The sequence below is a fragment of the Zosterops lateralis genome (genome assembly GCF_965231275.1).
Source record: "Zosterops lateralis genome assembly, chromosome: 1".
Taxonomy (NCBI): Eukaryota; Metazoa; Chordata; class Aves; order Passeriformes; family Zosteropidae; genus Zosterops; species Zosterops lateralis.
Genome location: NC_139762.1, coordinates 149024130 through 149038126, shown reverse-complemented (window position 1 = coordinate 149038126; position 13997 = coordinate 149024130). Strand labels below are relative to the sequence as shown.

The 13997-nt window shown below is 41.6% G+C and overlaps 1 protein-coding gene across 2 annotated transcripts in view; it reads right to left on the bottom strand.

The window, feature by feature from the left end:
- Positions 1 to 13997, bottom strand: part of FER1L6 (fer-1 like family member 6) — a 73704-nt gene that overhangs the window by 39728 nt on the left and 19979 nt on the right. For both annotated transcript variants that reach the window (XM_083868252.1, XM_083868251.1), the window contains exons 3-12: positions 13376 to 13502; positions 12703 to 12757; positions 12476 to 12607; positions 11709 to 11771; positions 8607 to 8685; positions 6932 to 7088; positions 5692 to 5878; positions 3948 to 4140; positions 2539 to 2888; positions 462 to 570 (exon numbers count right to left, since the gene is read on the bottom strand). In XM_083868252.1, coding sequence (XP_083724378.1) covers positions 462 to 570; positions 2539 to 2888; positions 3948 to 4140; positions 5692 to 5878; positions 6932 to 7088; positions 8607 to 8685; positions 11709 to 11771; positions 12476 to 12607; positions 12703 to 12757; positions 13376 to 13502 — 1452 coding nt within the window. The remainder of the gene's footprint in view (positions 1 to 461; positions 571 to 2538; positions 2889 to 3947; positions 4141 to 5691; positions 5879 to 6931; positions 7089 to 8606; positions 8686 to 11708; positions 11772 to 12475; positions 12608 to 12702; positions 12758 to 13375; positions 13503 to 13997) is intronic.

Below are 13997 nucleotides of genomic sequence, written 5' to 3'. Positions count from 1 at the left end.
GACAAGGTGGTGCCTGCATCTTGTGTCTTGGCTGTACATCACCCCCCTGCCACACTCACAGACCCACAGGTGACTCAGTGGGTTTGGCCAAGACAATGGATCATTCCCCACAAAGGATCTGATTGCAATGGACATCACAGAAGGAACTCTGCCTGAAGTAAATTATCTGAGCTTGATCTCCCAAGTGATTAAGAGGGTAAATACAGGCTGAGTTACTGTATGTATTGAGGGAGAGGATTTGTATTGATACAGGGCATTTGTATTAATGCAGGGCATTTGCCAGGCATCAGTAAGCCCAGCTTGACTGTTATCCAGAGAAATTATAATCAGGGCTTAACTCAAATTTAAACTCTACTCTGAAGCTGATTCCTGAGCCCTGAAACACCCCTGTCAGTTACACCTATCATTCCCTTGCTCCTGAGGCTCCCTCTCTCCTTTGGGTAAGACCTTAACACACTTACCAACAGAAACCTCAAAGGTTATTGGCTTGTCCCCAAACTTCCTATCAATCATTGTGGCTTCAAAAAATGCTCCAAAGAGAAGGAATTCCTCAAATTTCTCTTCATAGATCTATTGGAGAAGAAGGAGGAAAATGTTGGCATTTATTTTACCTTCTACTTTTTTTTTTTTTTTTTTTTTTTTTTTTTTTTTTTTTTTTTAGCACAAAGGAAAGGTGCAATGGTCTTTTGTTGAATTTTAAGGCTCTGCAGGGCTCTGTTTACACCTGTTGAAGACCAGCATCTGCTTGTACTTGGCATGCACTTTCAGTCAAGGAGGGCCAGCTAACACGTGTGATGCTCTTGGGTCATTAACAAAACAAGCTATTAACTCCAAGCCAAGACTAAGCTCAAAGAATATATACTTTATGGTTTGAGTTCTCTCCACATTTACACCCCAGCTGTCACAATCTTCCCCATCCAAACCTTTCTCCTTTCACAACACCTGCAAACTGAGGTCCATTAGGCAAGATCAGCACTAGTTCTGCAATGTGAGTGAGGCAATAAATAAAAACATCACCTCTACATTAATATTTGTTTCCCTGACTTCTGCAAAGCAGAAATAGTTTTTGACAGAGCCCATGATCTCTTAATATTGAAAAACCTCTGCTGTACACAGCAAAAGATGATAGGTCTTCAGTAAAAGGATTAACAGCATCATATATCAAAGTCAACAGCTCAAACAGATTGCAGCTCCAGAGTAACTTTAGCTTTTTATACTTTTCAAAGTATACCCAGAGAAAAGGGTATACTTTACCCTTTACAAAGTACACCCAGAGAGAAAAGGGTGTCAAATAAAGCCAAGGCTCAGAGACTATGACACATACTTCTATCTCCCATTATAAAGAAAACAAATTTTAATATCTTCTTGCTGTCAGAATAGGTCAATAAAGTTGTGCTGTGGAGATGGATAATTTGCCTCTGTTGTCTCAGAGGCTCTATGAGACATTTTTTGCATTATTGGCAGAGTCTCCAGTTCCTGCTTTTCCTTTCAGAGGCTTGTAATACAATTACTGTCTACTGTAGCACGAAGTAGTTGCTGAATATCAAAACCAAAAGAATATCAAGCATCACAGTATCATGCTGTTGCCTTTTATTCATTCTCTATTTGAAACTGAGAAACAGCAGCCAGAAATAAATCCTTATTATTGCTATTAATGTTTGTTGGTGGGTGTTACAGCAGGGTTTTTTCTCTACCTGGGGTACTTAGCCAGGACCAAGACCATCGTGTCTGAGCTACTCATAATAATGGATTTCTTGCATATAAAGGGAAATTCATATGGAAATAAATGTCTTTGAATGTCACTTCTATTAGTCTTCAGAGAAGAACTGAGGGACAGAGGTAATTTACAACTATATGAGTAAATAAAGGAACAGCAGAGCAAAAGTTCACACAAATGGCTTGCAATTACCCATGCCAGTTCTCTGCTAACACACTCCTAGACCTGCTCCAGCCAGCCCTCAGGCCAAGGAAGTGTACTTCTCAAGGCTAGGCATCAAGACCAAAGAACAATTGCTACTCTCCTACTTACAGAGATGGAGTGAAAAGACCAAGAATCAGAACTAACAAAGAAGTGAGATGGAACTCCCTCTACAAAAGATAATTTTGATCAATGACAGAATCACAGAATCGTCAAGGCTGGAAAAGACCTCTGAGATCAGCAAGTCCAAGTTTGACTGAATGTGCCCATAAACTATATCACAAAACATCACATCTAGTCAGTTTTTGGACACTTCTTGTGATGTCAGATAAGTTTCTAGTAGGAACATGTGGATGCAGTTAATCAAAAGGGATAATATGACAGGAGACTAAGTTCTATGAACACTAAATCCTACTTAAGAGTTTTTTGAGTTACAGGTACACATTAATGCTCCATTTGTGCTGTATTATTGTGGGGAGGTCCCAAGACTGTGCAAACATGGAGCAACTGTAGGGAGCACAAAAAGCAGCATTATATGGTCTGACCCCAAACACACACATGAGCACCATTCTTGGAGGTTTAAAGACACATGACAACCAATCTCTTAATATCATACTGACCTCTAAAGGTACATCAAATGGCTCAACTTCCACTTCAGTTGAGTTCATCTTGTCTGAAGGAGAAGCTGACTTCCGGTCCTCTCCTGCTTTGTCAGTTTTGTCTTTTCCTTTGAGTGCTTTGAAATCTTTAGCTTTAGATGATGATTTGATATCCTTGATTATGCTTGAAAACTTCGACTCACGGGCTCCTCCTGAAAGTATCTCCACAGCAATCTCAAGGAAGAGACGTCCCCTGAAGGAGACCCCTTCTCCAAAGCCTTCATTAAGCTCCTGGTGGTCGTCGATGAGGCTGTGGTTCCTGGGTGAGCCATAGAGATTGATCCAGGCTGGCCCAAAGGTAGGCAAAAATCCTGGAGATAAAGTACCTTTTGTGGCTTTTCTGCTAGGTGTTAGCATGCTGTCTTCACTGTCTACTCCAAGAAATCTTGCCTGTAATGCCCCCAAAGCCAAACCTGGACCCATTTCTGGGCAGTGGGGAATCATTTCACACAGAACATTGCTTTGCAGGGCAATTCTTGGACACCAAGGAACCTCTGCCAATACCCAACCAACTGTGCTGTGCTAGAGCTCTTTCTCAGAGGATGATGGTACCACACGTGCTGGGCAGGAGGTCTATTGCATCTCTTGAAAAAAGAGCTTGCTGCTGCAGGCTAAAGACTGGGACATGGCAGGAGAGAATGGAGGCTTTCTCCTTTAGGTCAGACCTTTAGGTTTCCAAGTCTGGGTCACTCAATTTATACAAAATTTTCTTTTATTTCCAAATAAGGAATGAGATACACATTTGAATTGGCAGGTTTAAGGTGTTACTGTGCCTTCACTGAGCTATGGTAACTGACAATGTTCCACATGTAGATCACACAACATAAACAAGGCTGTACAGGTAGATTCAAACATCAGTGAAAAGACTCCAGATAGTGAGTCTCTCTTCAAACAGAGGACAACACACTAGTTATCCTCTGTTTGAAGAGAGACATGGTGCCTCCCTGGGACTGTGATAGCACCCAGCAGTGCCTTACCTAAACACTTTGCTTCCACTGGGTAGATGAAAAACACAAGCCCACTCTGCCTTTGAATTTTAGTGTTTGTCAGTTTGTGGTTTCATTGTTTAACATAAACTCACATGAACTATAAACTTATATCTGTCATCCCCAATAGATTAGATTAGACAATTGTCACAGTCACAAAGATGGTACCAAATTATGCAGCATCCCTTTAACAAGAACAACAATGTCAGACCCTCCATGCACTGAGTACAATGTAATATAATGTGAAATTAAGCAATAGAAAGTATCTCAGAACCAACACTTGAATTCTGAACATCCCTAAATTAGGATTAGCCAGTGCCAAGATCCCATGCAAGTAGATTTTGCCTTAAGGGTATATCCTAGAACAGACATTATCCCCTTTACCTTTGTCACCATCTTGTTCATTTGATATTTTCTTCAAATCAATGAAGTGGGTGGCTAAGGCCACATCATTCATGCTGCCTTCATCCCAGACCTGGATTTTGACTCTTCGACAGAGTGGAGGGAACATTTCTTTGAAGATAATCTGTTCGTGCCACACTGGATCTGCACAGTTCTTTTGCACTGTTGTCCGACCCTGAAATGAAAGTCCAGCATATTTAATTCCAGAGGGGTTGAACTCTGGAGAATGGCAATGAGTATGGCAGAAATTGCACTTAGCAGCATCTCTCTGGCTATTTTTAAAGCACAAATATCCTATCTCAAAAGTACTTTGGCTTTTTTATTAGCTTGCTCATTTTGCCATCTAATAACAGACCACACTATGGCTAATGAATTCTCATGTACACACAGCACAGCCTAGAATAAAATCTAATTTTTCAGGACCCTTATCCACAAAATGTACCTGTACTAGACTTTGGCATTTCTGCTACAAACTGCACATCTTCAAATGTCTTTTGAAATATCTGGGTAGTGGTGATGTAGCGCAGTTTTTCCCATTAAAGAAAAACTAAATTCATTACAGATACCAGGCTGTGGGTACCAGTGGGATTACCTTAAATGAGGCAATTTATCTAGCATAAAATATGATTATTGTGGTTCATGTTCGGGATATATGCCTGTGTACAAGAGGGGTAGGTCCTCCAAACCTAAGGAGATGGCAGGACTGTGTCACAGTCTGTACAGTCACCAGCTGTGGCAGGTCTTACACTTTCTCATTAAGTGGAGAGAACCGAGTCAGAAAACCCACTCTCTATAAAACCATATTTTGCACACATATTGTGCAAACTCACATCAGTGACCCATTCTTGTCTTCAGCCCTCTATTGAACCTGAAGGTGCTGCATGCATTTGCCTGCTTTAACCCACAGTAGTACTTTGCAATTTGGATTCATGACAAAATGTGCAATCAGCATCAAGAGCCTCATGCCTGAAAAAGGACTAATTGGAGCTGTCTCTAAGGTTCCCTTGCACACAGAAGGCATTGCTGGCTTAAAATAGTATTCGTTTTGATCTATTGTTTATTTACACCAGTAATCAAAACAGGGTCCCTGACACTATGTTTCATGGTGTACCCCCGGGGAACCAGGCCCTGGACGTCCTTTACACTCCTCTTCCACCAGAATCAGAAGCCTCTCCAAGCAGGAATCTGTCACATCATGTTTGATGCTGAAGTTGCTCTAGGAGCAATGAAGCCATGCAACACTGCCAGTCTGCTAAAATGCTTACTCTACACAGGAAAGCTGAGACAGTCCTGAATTTCAGCAGAGTAATTCAGAAATCAATACACAGCCCTAAACCCCTGATTGAACCACATTCACTGATTTCAGCTCTGCTTCCTTATTTCACTCAAGGGAGACCAGAACACAGCACTTACCTAAATACCCTACTGGGTAAATCACTGTCTTGTAACTTGATGTTTTAGTAACAGTGCTACAGAATCCTCTTTCCCCTCCTGCTGCCTGCCTCTAACCTACTGCTGTGAGCCTGATATTAGATCTGCTGGCATTAAGTATCTCCATGACTTTATTTCTACATAATTTAAGAACTGAACATTTTCTGATGACCAAGATACATGTTTTACTTAAGTTATGTAACTCTAAGTTAAATGACATCAGGATAATCACCTGCCTGTAGCACAGCTAATAGGAAAGAAGGCCTAAATTTGTGATCAAGAGGATCCCAATTACCATTTGACCTGCAAACATGACCACCACATAGGGATCCACAAGGTCCTTACTGTCGCCTATGAATGCCTTGGTGACATTGGCCATGATGCTAGAGTTCATCTTCGGGAGTCCTTCTGCTTTGTAAATTCTCACATAAAATCTGGCCCATGGTCTTTCAGATGGAAAGCCTTTGGGGATCAATAGATTCCTAAAAGGAAAAGAGAAGTTGTTTTTTTAAAATGGAAAAATTAGACAATGAAGTGATATTTTTCCAATGGCACTGTGATCTTGCATTAGCATGCGCCTGAGAAGACACAAAAAGGTGTATGAAATTGCTTTTTCATCTGAACCCAAAAAAATCTTTTTACCACAAGAAAATGATATGGCATTACTCAGCAAACATTTCTATGTGATACAGAATCAGGTCAAGTCAGATAAGGTTCTCAGGACCTTGTTCAATAAATTCTGAATATCTTCAAGGACAGAGATTTCCCATTCTCTTTGGGCCCTTGTTTCATTTGACCATCTCCAGAGTAAAAAAAATCTGTTCTGAATTTTCATTGTTCTTACCTGCCTCCAAAGCCTCTCATCCTTCTATTGAAACAAGCCATTCATCTGAAAAGAGCCTGTCTTTGCTCTCTTCATGAATGACACCCCTTTGAGTGCTCTCCTTTAGGCTCAAAACCCAACACCCACCACCTTTCCCCAAAGACCATGTGCTCCATCAGCTTCAGGACTTGTCACAGACTTGGTCCAGGATGTCAACACTGACCAGAAATACTTCTTCAGGAAAATTTAAAGCATGCTGGTAGCATATTTACCACCTTAAACATCTGTATTTTACAAGGAGAATGCTTGAGTTTATCTAAGGATATGGAAATATCCATACACTTACAACTGAGAGTGGAAAAGGAATAGGCTTTCCTCATATTTTTTCTTCTTACTTCACTGCTTTAAGAAATCATTAATTGGTTTCAGATCAATGAATGTTCTGTCAGGGGTAATTTGGAACTTAGCCAACAGGACTTGGTCAATTCTATCAGCTGCAGAGAAGTGACCCTAACCTGGCCCTCAATTTAGATGAGAGGATTGTAGAAACTCTCTTTGAGCATTTGAGAACAGCCAGGTATACAGTGTTATCCTGCTATTAACCCCAAGTTAACAAGGAAAGGACTGAAATGAAGGCAGAGACTTAATGAGGCACCTAGTAAGGATGAAAGCAGTTAAAAAAAAAAAAAACAAAATCAAACTATTGCAGTACTTTTCAATCTGTTCCTCAGTATCAGCTGTTTTCTGTGTAGCTTGTATTGCATCACCTTTCCCAGTCACACTGAGGTCACACTTCAGGTACCCCTTGGCTCCTGTCCTAATGTCAGCAGGGTCTGTGAGAAGTGCCCACTTGTCACAAAACTGATGACCTGTAAGAAGGACAAGTTTAAACACTCGAATAGAGGATTTAAAAACATGCAAATATTTTCCTCTTCACTTCCAGAAAAGGTACATCAAACAATATTTGTGCTGTCAGGAGGATTGTGATGAAATGCACTTGTCTACTAGACGCTTCTAAAGGGTCCAAAATATATTGCCATCAAAAAGACAAGTGAAGGATTGATCCAGAGCTTGTCAGAAACAAGCTCATTTTCATCAGTGTTTACTGAGATCAATGACTAAAGACCAGTGGAAGTCTGAGTGAGATTTCAGCAGCTGAACCAAGGCTAAGTCTTCATGAGGAAAGGCCACCTCTTTGAGGAGAACTGTCTGAAGATCTCAGAACTCAGTAGCAAAACCCTTGCTGGGTGCTGTGGCCACTGTACTGCTGGCAGACAGCTGAGAAAGGGAAGGAGAGTGGACAGCCAGCAGAGGAAGAGGAATTAGCCAGAAGCACATTCAGCTCCATCTTTAAAGAGGAAAAATGTATAAGAAAATTCACCCACAACAGCCCTTGCTGTAACCCTGTTTCAGCAACTCCATCAAGAAAGGTCCTGAGATCTCATGTTCAGTCTTTGGACATCACCTTGGGTGGGTAAAGGAGTGGGAAGGAGAGACCACGGTGTACCAGGGATAGGAGCTGAAAATCAACCCTCAGACACCACTCTCCTGTCAAAGTGTGAGCAGGAGATACAGGACAGAGTTCAAAACTAACACAGCCTGAGCATGGACATAGACTGCTCATTTCACATAGGCCATTCCTCTCTACTGACTCTTACAGGAACCCTGCAGAGAGGGTGACCCAAATCACTCTACACTCCTGCTATAACTGTGTGACATCTATAGCAAGCAGCCTAAATGTGTTCTTTCCCAACGACCTAGAAGACACCATGTCCTTGGTGCATAAAATAAGTAATTATGGAAGAGAAAAAGATACAAGTTTCGTGGTTGGTTGTAAAAAAAAAAATCAAAAGAGAGATAGGTGAAATTTTCTTAGCTTCAAGTTTCAGAAAGCACTGAACAGCTCTGAGGATGACGAGTCAAGTGACTCATGGTCACCTCTTTGTCATCTTCTCTCTCCTGTTACGATCTGTCTGCTTCTCCTTTTGTTTTGTGCTCTCCTCACCACTCCTCCTTCCAGCTTCCATCCTAGTCTCCCTCCCTCCACTTCTTCTACTCCAATACAGGGGACAGAGCTTTGGATGCTCTGTAACAAATGAGTGCAGTTGGGTTTTGTAGAATATTCATCTGCCGACTTAAAGAAATGCCATCCTTGAAAAGTGCTACCCACCAATGGGCAGATTGCCGAGGTGTTTTCAGTGCTGAACTTCTTTCTGACAGTTTGGCTGGTACTCTGCTATCCAAATAGGAAAACAACTCTCCCAAAAGCTTTAAGTTGTTGTAAACCACAACCACCTAAGTAGAAAAGCAGCACTTCTTCCTCTCCTCTCCTTCCCTGCCTCAAATCTTCCTTGACAGACAAAAAGGGCAGAAAATGCACCACTCACCTGGTTGAATGTACACCGTTCCCAGATCCACTTTAAAGGAGCCTATCAGCACACTGCCAATCAGTTTATTGTGCATAACCTGTTAGAACAAAGCTGATTAGAGTGTCACTATCTCTCTTCCCAATCAGCCTAAGAAAGAGCATCCAAAAGATCCCATTTGGTTCAGAGGCAATAAGCAGCAACATCCAGCACCACCCAAAACTGGGGGCAGAGTCACAACAGATACAGCAAGTATTTGAAATATGTTATTTACCCAACATTGTGCCAATTTAGAAAGCAATATAATTTCATCTGAGTGGAATCACACAGGCTCATCCCAGGTCCCTGGGATATAGAGAGCAGGAATTAGATCGATGTTCCTTCAGAGTAGGTGCAGTTATATTACTTATCCTGGCAGTTTCAAATAAATCATAATGAATATAAACACATGGGACATAACTGGTTTCACACTAGGCTACAGAAATCCTGTCACTTTCTGTCCAATAGCTGAATTGCCATAAAAACTGAGTACACTCAGAGGAGAAAGAATTTAAGTGTTTCTTGGAAACATTTTTAATGTACACGTAAACCAAGATACTCAATTCTAATCTACCCCCCCACAATATTAACGAAATCAGAGAAGTGATATATATATATGTATATTAGATGGCCAGCAGGCCCCAGCAAGTCTGTCTCTGCATTCTTCCTGCCAAGTGATGAATTTAATCTAATTTAGTTTAATTCAAATTTAATTAATAATTTTCAATTCTCATTATTCCCAGACTTATGTATTTCTCTGTTTCATTTTCAAATACTTGCATGTGGTTCACTTTACAGACAAGGCAGAGGCTTCTTCTAAGGGAAGATTTGGTCTAGAATTGTATTTCTCAAAAAATGTCTCACCTGGTTTCAGAACAGCTTAAAAGGCTGACATCTATTCCTTGATTGTGCAAAAGCCTCTCACAGCCATGCTAAGCAAGTGCTGTGAAACTTTCTATCCCTCAGGGTTTCCTTCACTCCCAGCACACATATTTCCTCTCTTTATTTCTATTCCCCTGACAGATTGCATTCTCCAGTTGCAAGGTAATGAATCTCTGTTTTCAGTAGCATACATAGGCACTGCCCAGGGTTAGTTCATTGTTGTAACTGAGCTTTTTCCTAAAGTCATTTTTTACCCAGAAGACTTTTAATTTCATAGTGTTTCACCTTCATCAGCTATAAATAAAATAAGTTTTCTGAGCCTTGATGAAAGTTTTCTGAGTTTTTGATGAAACTGTGCAGACACAATGCAGGTAATGGTGACATGTTTTCCCATACCCCCAGTGCAGTCAGAAAGTTGGCACTTTCCCCTCCACCACTGGATATATGGAACCTTTATCACAAGAATGTGAGATTGGAAAGAATGTCCATATCTCAGAGAAAAATAACTATACATCCCCAACAGCATCAGCAGCACACAGGAGTGGGTGACTTGGCAGTGTGCTGATACAGGAACCATGTCTGAAACACCTATGGGGTCACCTGTTGTGATATGTGATAGCAGTGAGGTGATATCTACTCCCATGCCATTGTCAGCCTGTACTAAGTTCTGTCCTCACAGATGAGATCAGATCTGCAGATACCTTACATAGTTATGAACTTCTTATGTTTGAGCTCTGAGTGTGATGCAGTAGATTTTAATGGAACTTTAGGATTCTGACTGTCAGTTTACTCCCAGCACTGAAAACCTAGTTGTCCCATTGTCCATGTGTAAATGGACACATTTTATTCTGTAGCTGGCAAAAGTCACTCTATTAGCAGCTCAGAAAAGGAAGTAGACACTGATGCGCCATATAGCCCCTGAGCACTGCTTGTTTCTGTTAATCTCAACCAGCAAAGATCTTTTCCTGGTGTACATTATTGAAATTGACAAAGCATTTCAGAAAAAAAGGAATTTTTCCTGGAGCAACAGCACTTTGTTTATTTGCCAGAGAAATATCTAATAAAACGGATGGACTTTAAGTGCAAAAAAAAAAAAAAAATAGAGTTCATTAAGTGCACAGCTTGTGATATTTCCTGATATTTCCAAATAATACAAATACAGCACTGTCCAGAGTCCCATGAAATCCTTAATTCCTTAGCAGCTTTGCCACATGTGGTGATGAGTTTCGGACAAGATAATTGACATGGCTCTATCAACTTGGCCTTCCAAACTGCACATCATTATCTAATGCTCCAAGTCCAAGAGCATGCTTGTCTTCCACCAGGACAGTTCTGAGATGCCACAGAATCATAGAATCATTTAGGCTGGAAAAGATCTTTAAGATGGAGCCCAACCATTAGCACAGCACTGACAAGTCCACCACTAAACCATGTCCCCAACAGCTACACCTACATGTCTTTTAAATCCCTCTGGAGATGCTGATTCCACCACTTTGCAGGACAGTCTATTCCAATGCCTGTCTACCCTTTCTGTGAAGAATTTTTTCCTAATATCCAATCTAAATCTCTCCTGGTGCAACTTGAGGTCAGTTCATCTTGTCCTGTCACTTGTTACTTGGGAGAAGAGACCAACCCATACCTGTCTCTAACCTTGTTTCAGGTAATTGTAGAGAGCAAAAATGTCCCCCAATAGTTTTCCTGGGACTTTAGATGCAGTGAGCAGTGGAAGCAGCACTGAACTCTCGGAGACTGCTCCCATACTAATAGCAACCAAGCAGTGACACTCCCAGACACCCCGAGAGCCCCTGCTAGAGGAAAAGTGTCTGCATTAGTTCAGTTAATTTAACTGAGGAACTGATATAAACCAGATGTTTGAATCAAGTGGCAGCTTGAAAATTAGATGGATGAAGACAGTGAGGACAAGAGGGAATTAAGTTGAATTTTCTCATTCTTCCTTGAAATTTGCCACACCAGCAATGAGTGTCCCTAAAAATGCAGATTAAATACTCCTTTTGGGTATGTCCAGCTGAATCTCCTCCTTATCCTTTCCTCTGTCCTCTTTCCTATACTTCATTCTGACTTTCTAGCACTCTTGGCACACAAAATCATTTATTTTTAACTGCATTAAGAATCATTTAGAGTTGGAGTGACAGAAACAACAATGACCTTTACTTACTCTATTAAGGTTTCCTAGGTACTTACAGAGATGTTGATTATTTTGTCAAACAGCAACACCTGCGGTCCAACGAAATCAAACACGAAGTACTGTGGGAAGAGGGGACAGCAGATGAGAATCATCCCTGGGCAGGTAGCCAGGAGTGTCAGCTGCATGGTTCAGCAGTTTGTGTAACTGCACAGAGCCCTGATGAGATGCTGGGTGTGCTGTGTGAGCAGTGGTGGACAAAGGAAAATTCTTTCCTTGCCCTTGACATGATTCTGCCATGGTGTAGACTTGTTTTCTACTCGATTCCTTGCATGGCTGCACAAGACTTGCTTCATAAATGCCCATAAACCTCAGTCTACACCAGAAGATATTGTTAAAAGGGGCAGGAGGCACAAGGAAACCAAAGGACTTGTTAGTTTTGGGTGTTGTTTTGGCCTCGTCTGTCATCAATTGGAGCAAACATATGTCAAGGAAAGGCTGAAAGCATGAAATAGTAGAAAAGGGAGTGGAGGTGTGTGTGGGGGTGTAGTTTGGACAAAGCTCCCAAATGGATGATTTACAAAACTGCAGCAGCAGTGGAGTAAGGCAGAATGTGCTGGAGAAGGTGGGACAGACCTTGAGAAGAGAAAGAGCAAACATATCTAAAACCCAAGGGAGCTATTGCTAGTGCTTTGTCTCCTGGAGAGACCTCCCTGCTCAGATGTGGAAGTGCTGCACACTTAATTCACCCCCTAATGAGCTACCAAATGGTAGAATCCACCCAGAATCACTGAAAAAAATGTCTTCTTTAAGAGAAAGCACCTACTTCATTGTAGAAAGGGGCGTTTGTGCTTTCCTTTACTGTTGTTTGCTTCTTCTCATCACCTATCTCGATGATCACCACAGGATCGATGTTCTCACCCACCAGCTGCCTGGCCTCGATGATGGTGATGGCAATCTGTGGGGCACAAGGACACCATGGACTCTCCTGGGCTCAGGGCCAGCCTGCCTGGGGAATTCACAGGCACATAAGGGCTGTCACCCCCAGCTCACCTGGTAGTGCTGGGATTTCATCTCCTCCTCATGAATTCGAGTCATCAGCTTTGCCCTGTTTAAATGACAAAAGAAGTCATTAGACATCTCTAAGTCAGAGCTGGTACTTGGACACACGTTGGAAAGACTTCTCAACAGGAAACAAGTATTATTTATGGCAGACAGCTTTATTGTGAACTGTTAGGCTTGATTTCATCAGCATGGACCATCTCTATCTTTCTCATATACTTTTGATAGGGAAATATTTTGCATCCACGCAAACCAGTGCAGCTACCTATTATGCATAGCAATGATTTCACTTGTTTGATTTCATCAAACCTGACTCCACTCCTCCCTAGACTGCATACCTCTCCTGAATGAAAAACATAACTACACAAGCTCTTTGCTATAGAGATCATTGTTCCCTTTGGCTTGTTTTGTTTAGCAGAGTTCCTTAGCACACTTGAGGCACACTCAGGATCCATTTCAATCTCTGCCTGCACTGGATAGCATCTGGTGATATCACTGAGCTGACAAGTGCATTGCCCTCTGTCATGGGAGAGTGGGAGTGAAGGGATCACTGCTGTCAGCAAATGGATTTTCTGTCAGATGTTTTGTTCAAGGGTAATGCCCCTTCTCAGGAAGGGTGGAAAAGGTGTTTAGGGGGTGTTACATTATATACATGAAGGAGCACCTTTTCGCATTTGGGCTTAAGGATCCAAAAGCACTGGACAGAGCATCACTGTTCATCAGGTCTTCTTCTACCTCTTCCTGTCTCCCAAGAGTGTCATGGAGGAAATTTGCCGTTTCATCATGATCACCTAAGGAAGAAAACAGACAAGAAAATAAACCCATATCTGATTTCTAGCAGCAAAAAAGCTCACTTGGACCAGAGCAGGTAATTTATCATCATGAACTGAATATTTTATTTATTTGGGTGTCCCAGTTAGAGATACTCTCATGGTCTGTATCAAGCAGGATTAATTACAGCAGCAGCTCTCCTCCTGTGCAAAACCATTTCCCATATTTCTGTGGCTTTAGCCACTCTCCTCACCCCATGTGCACTCACAACAGGCACACACATTCTACTGAGTAAAGCTGCCAGCTTTATTGGGCCAGCCCATCCAGCCATCCCAGCCTATGCAGGTTGTGTATTTATGGTTTCTAGAAGGAGCAGAACTTCTGGAGGAATCACATACTTGTCATAAATTATCTACCTTTAAAGCAGAAAAAAACCCTCAAAAATGTACCATCTCTCTGTGTTAAGACGCAGGCTGACATTTTTAATTTACCATATAGAGCAGTATGAAGTCACA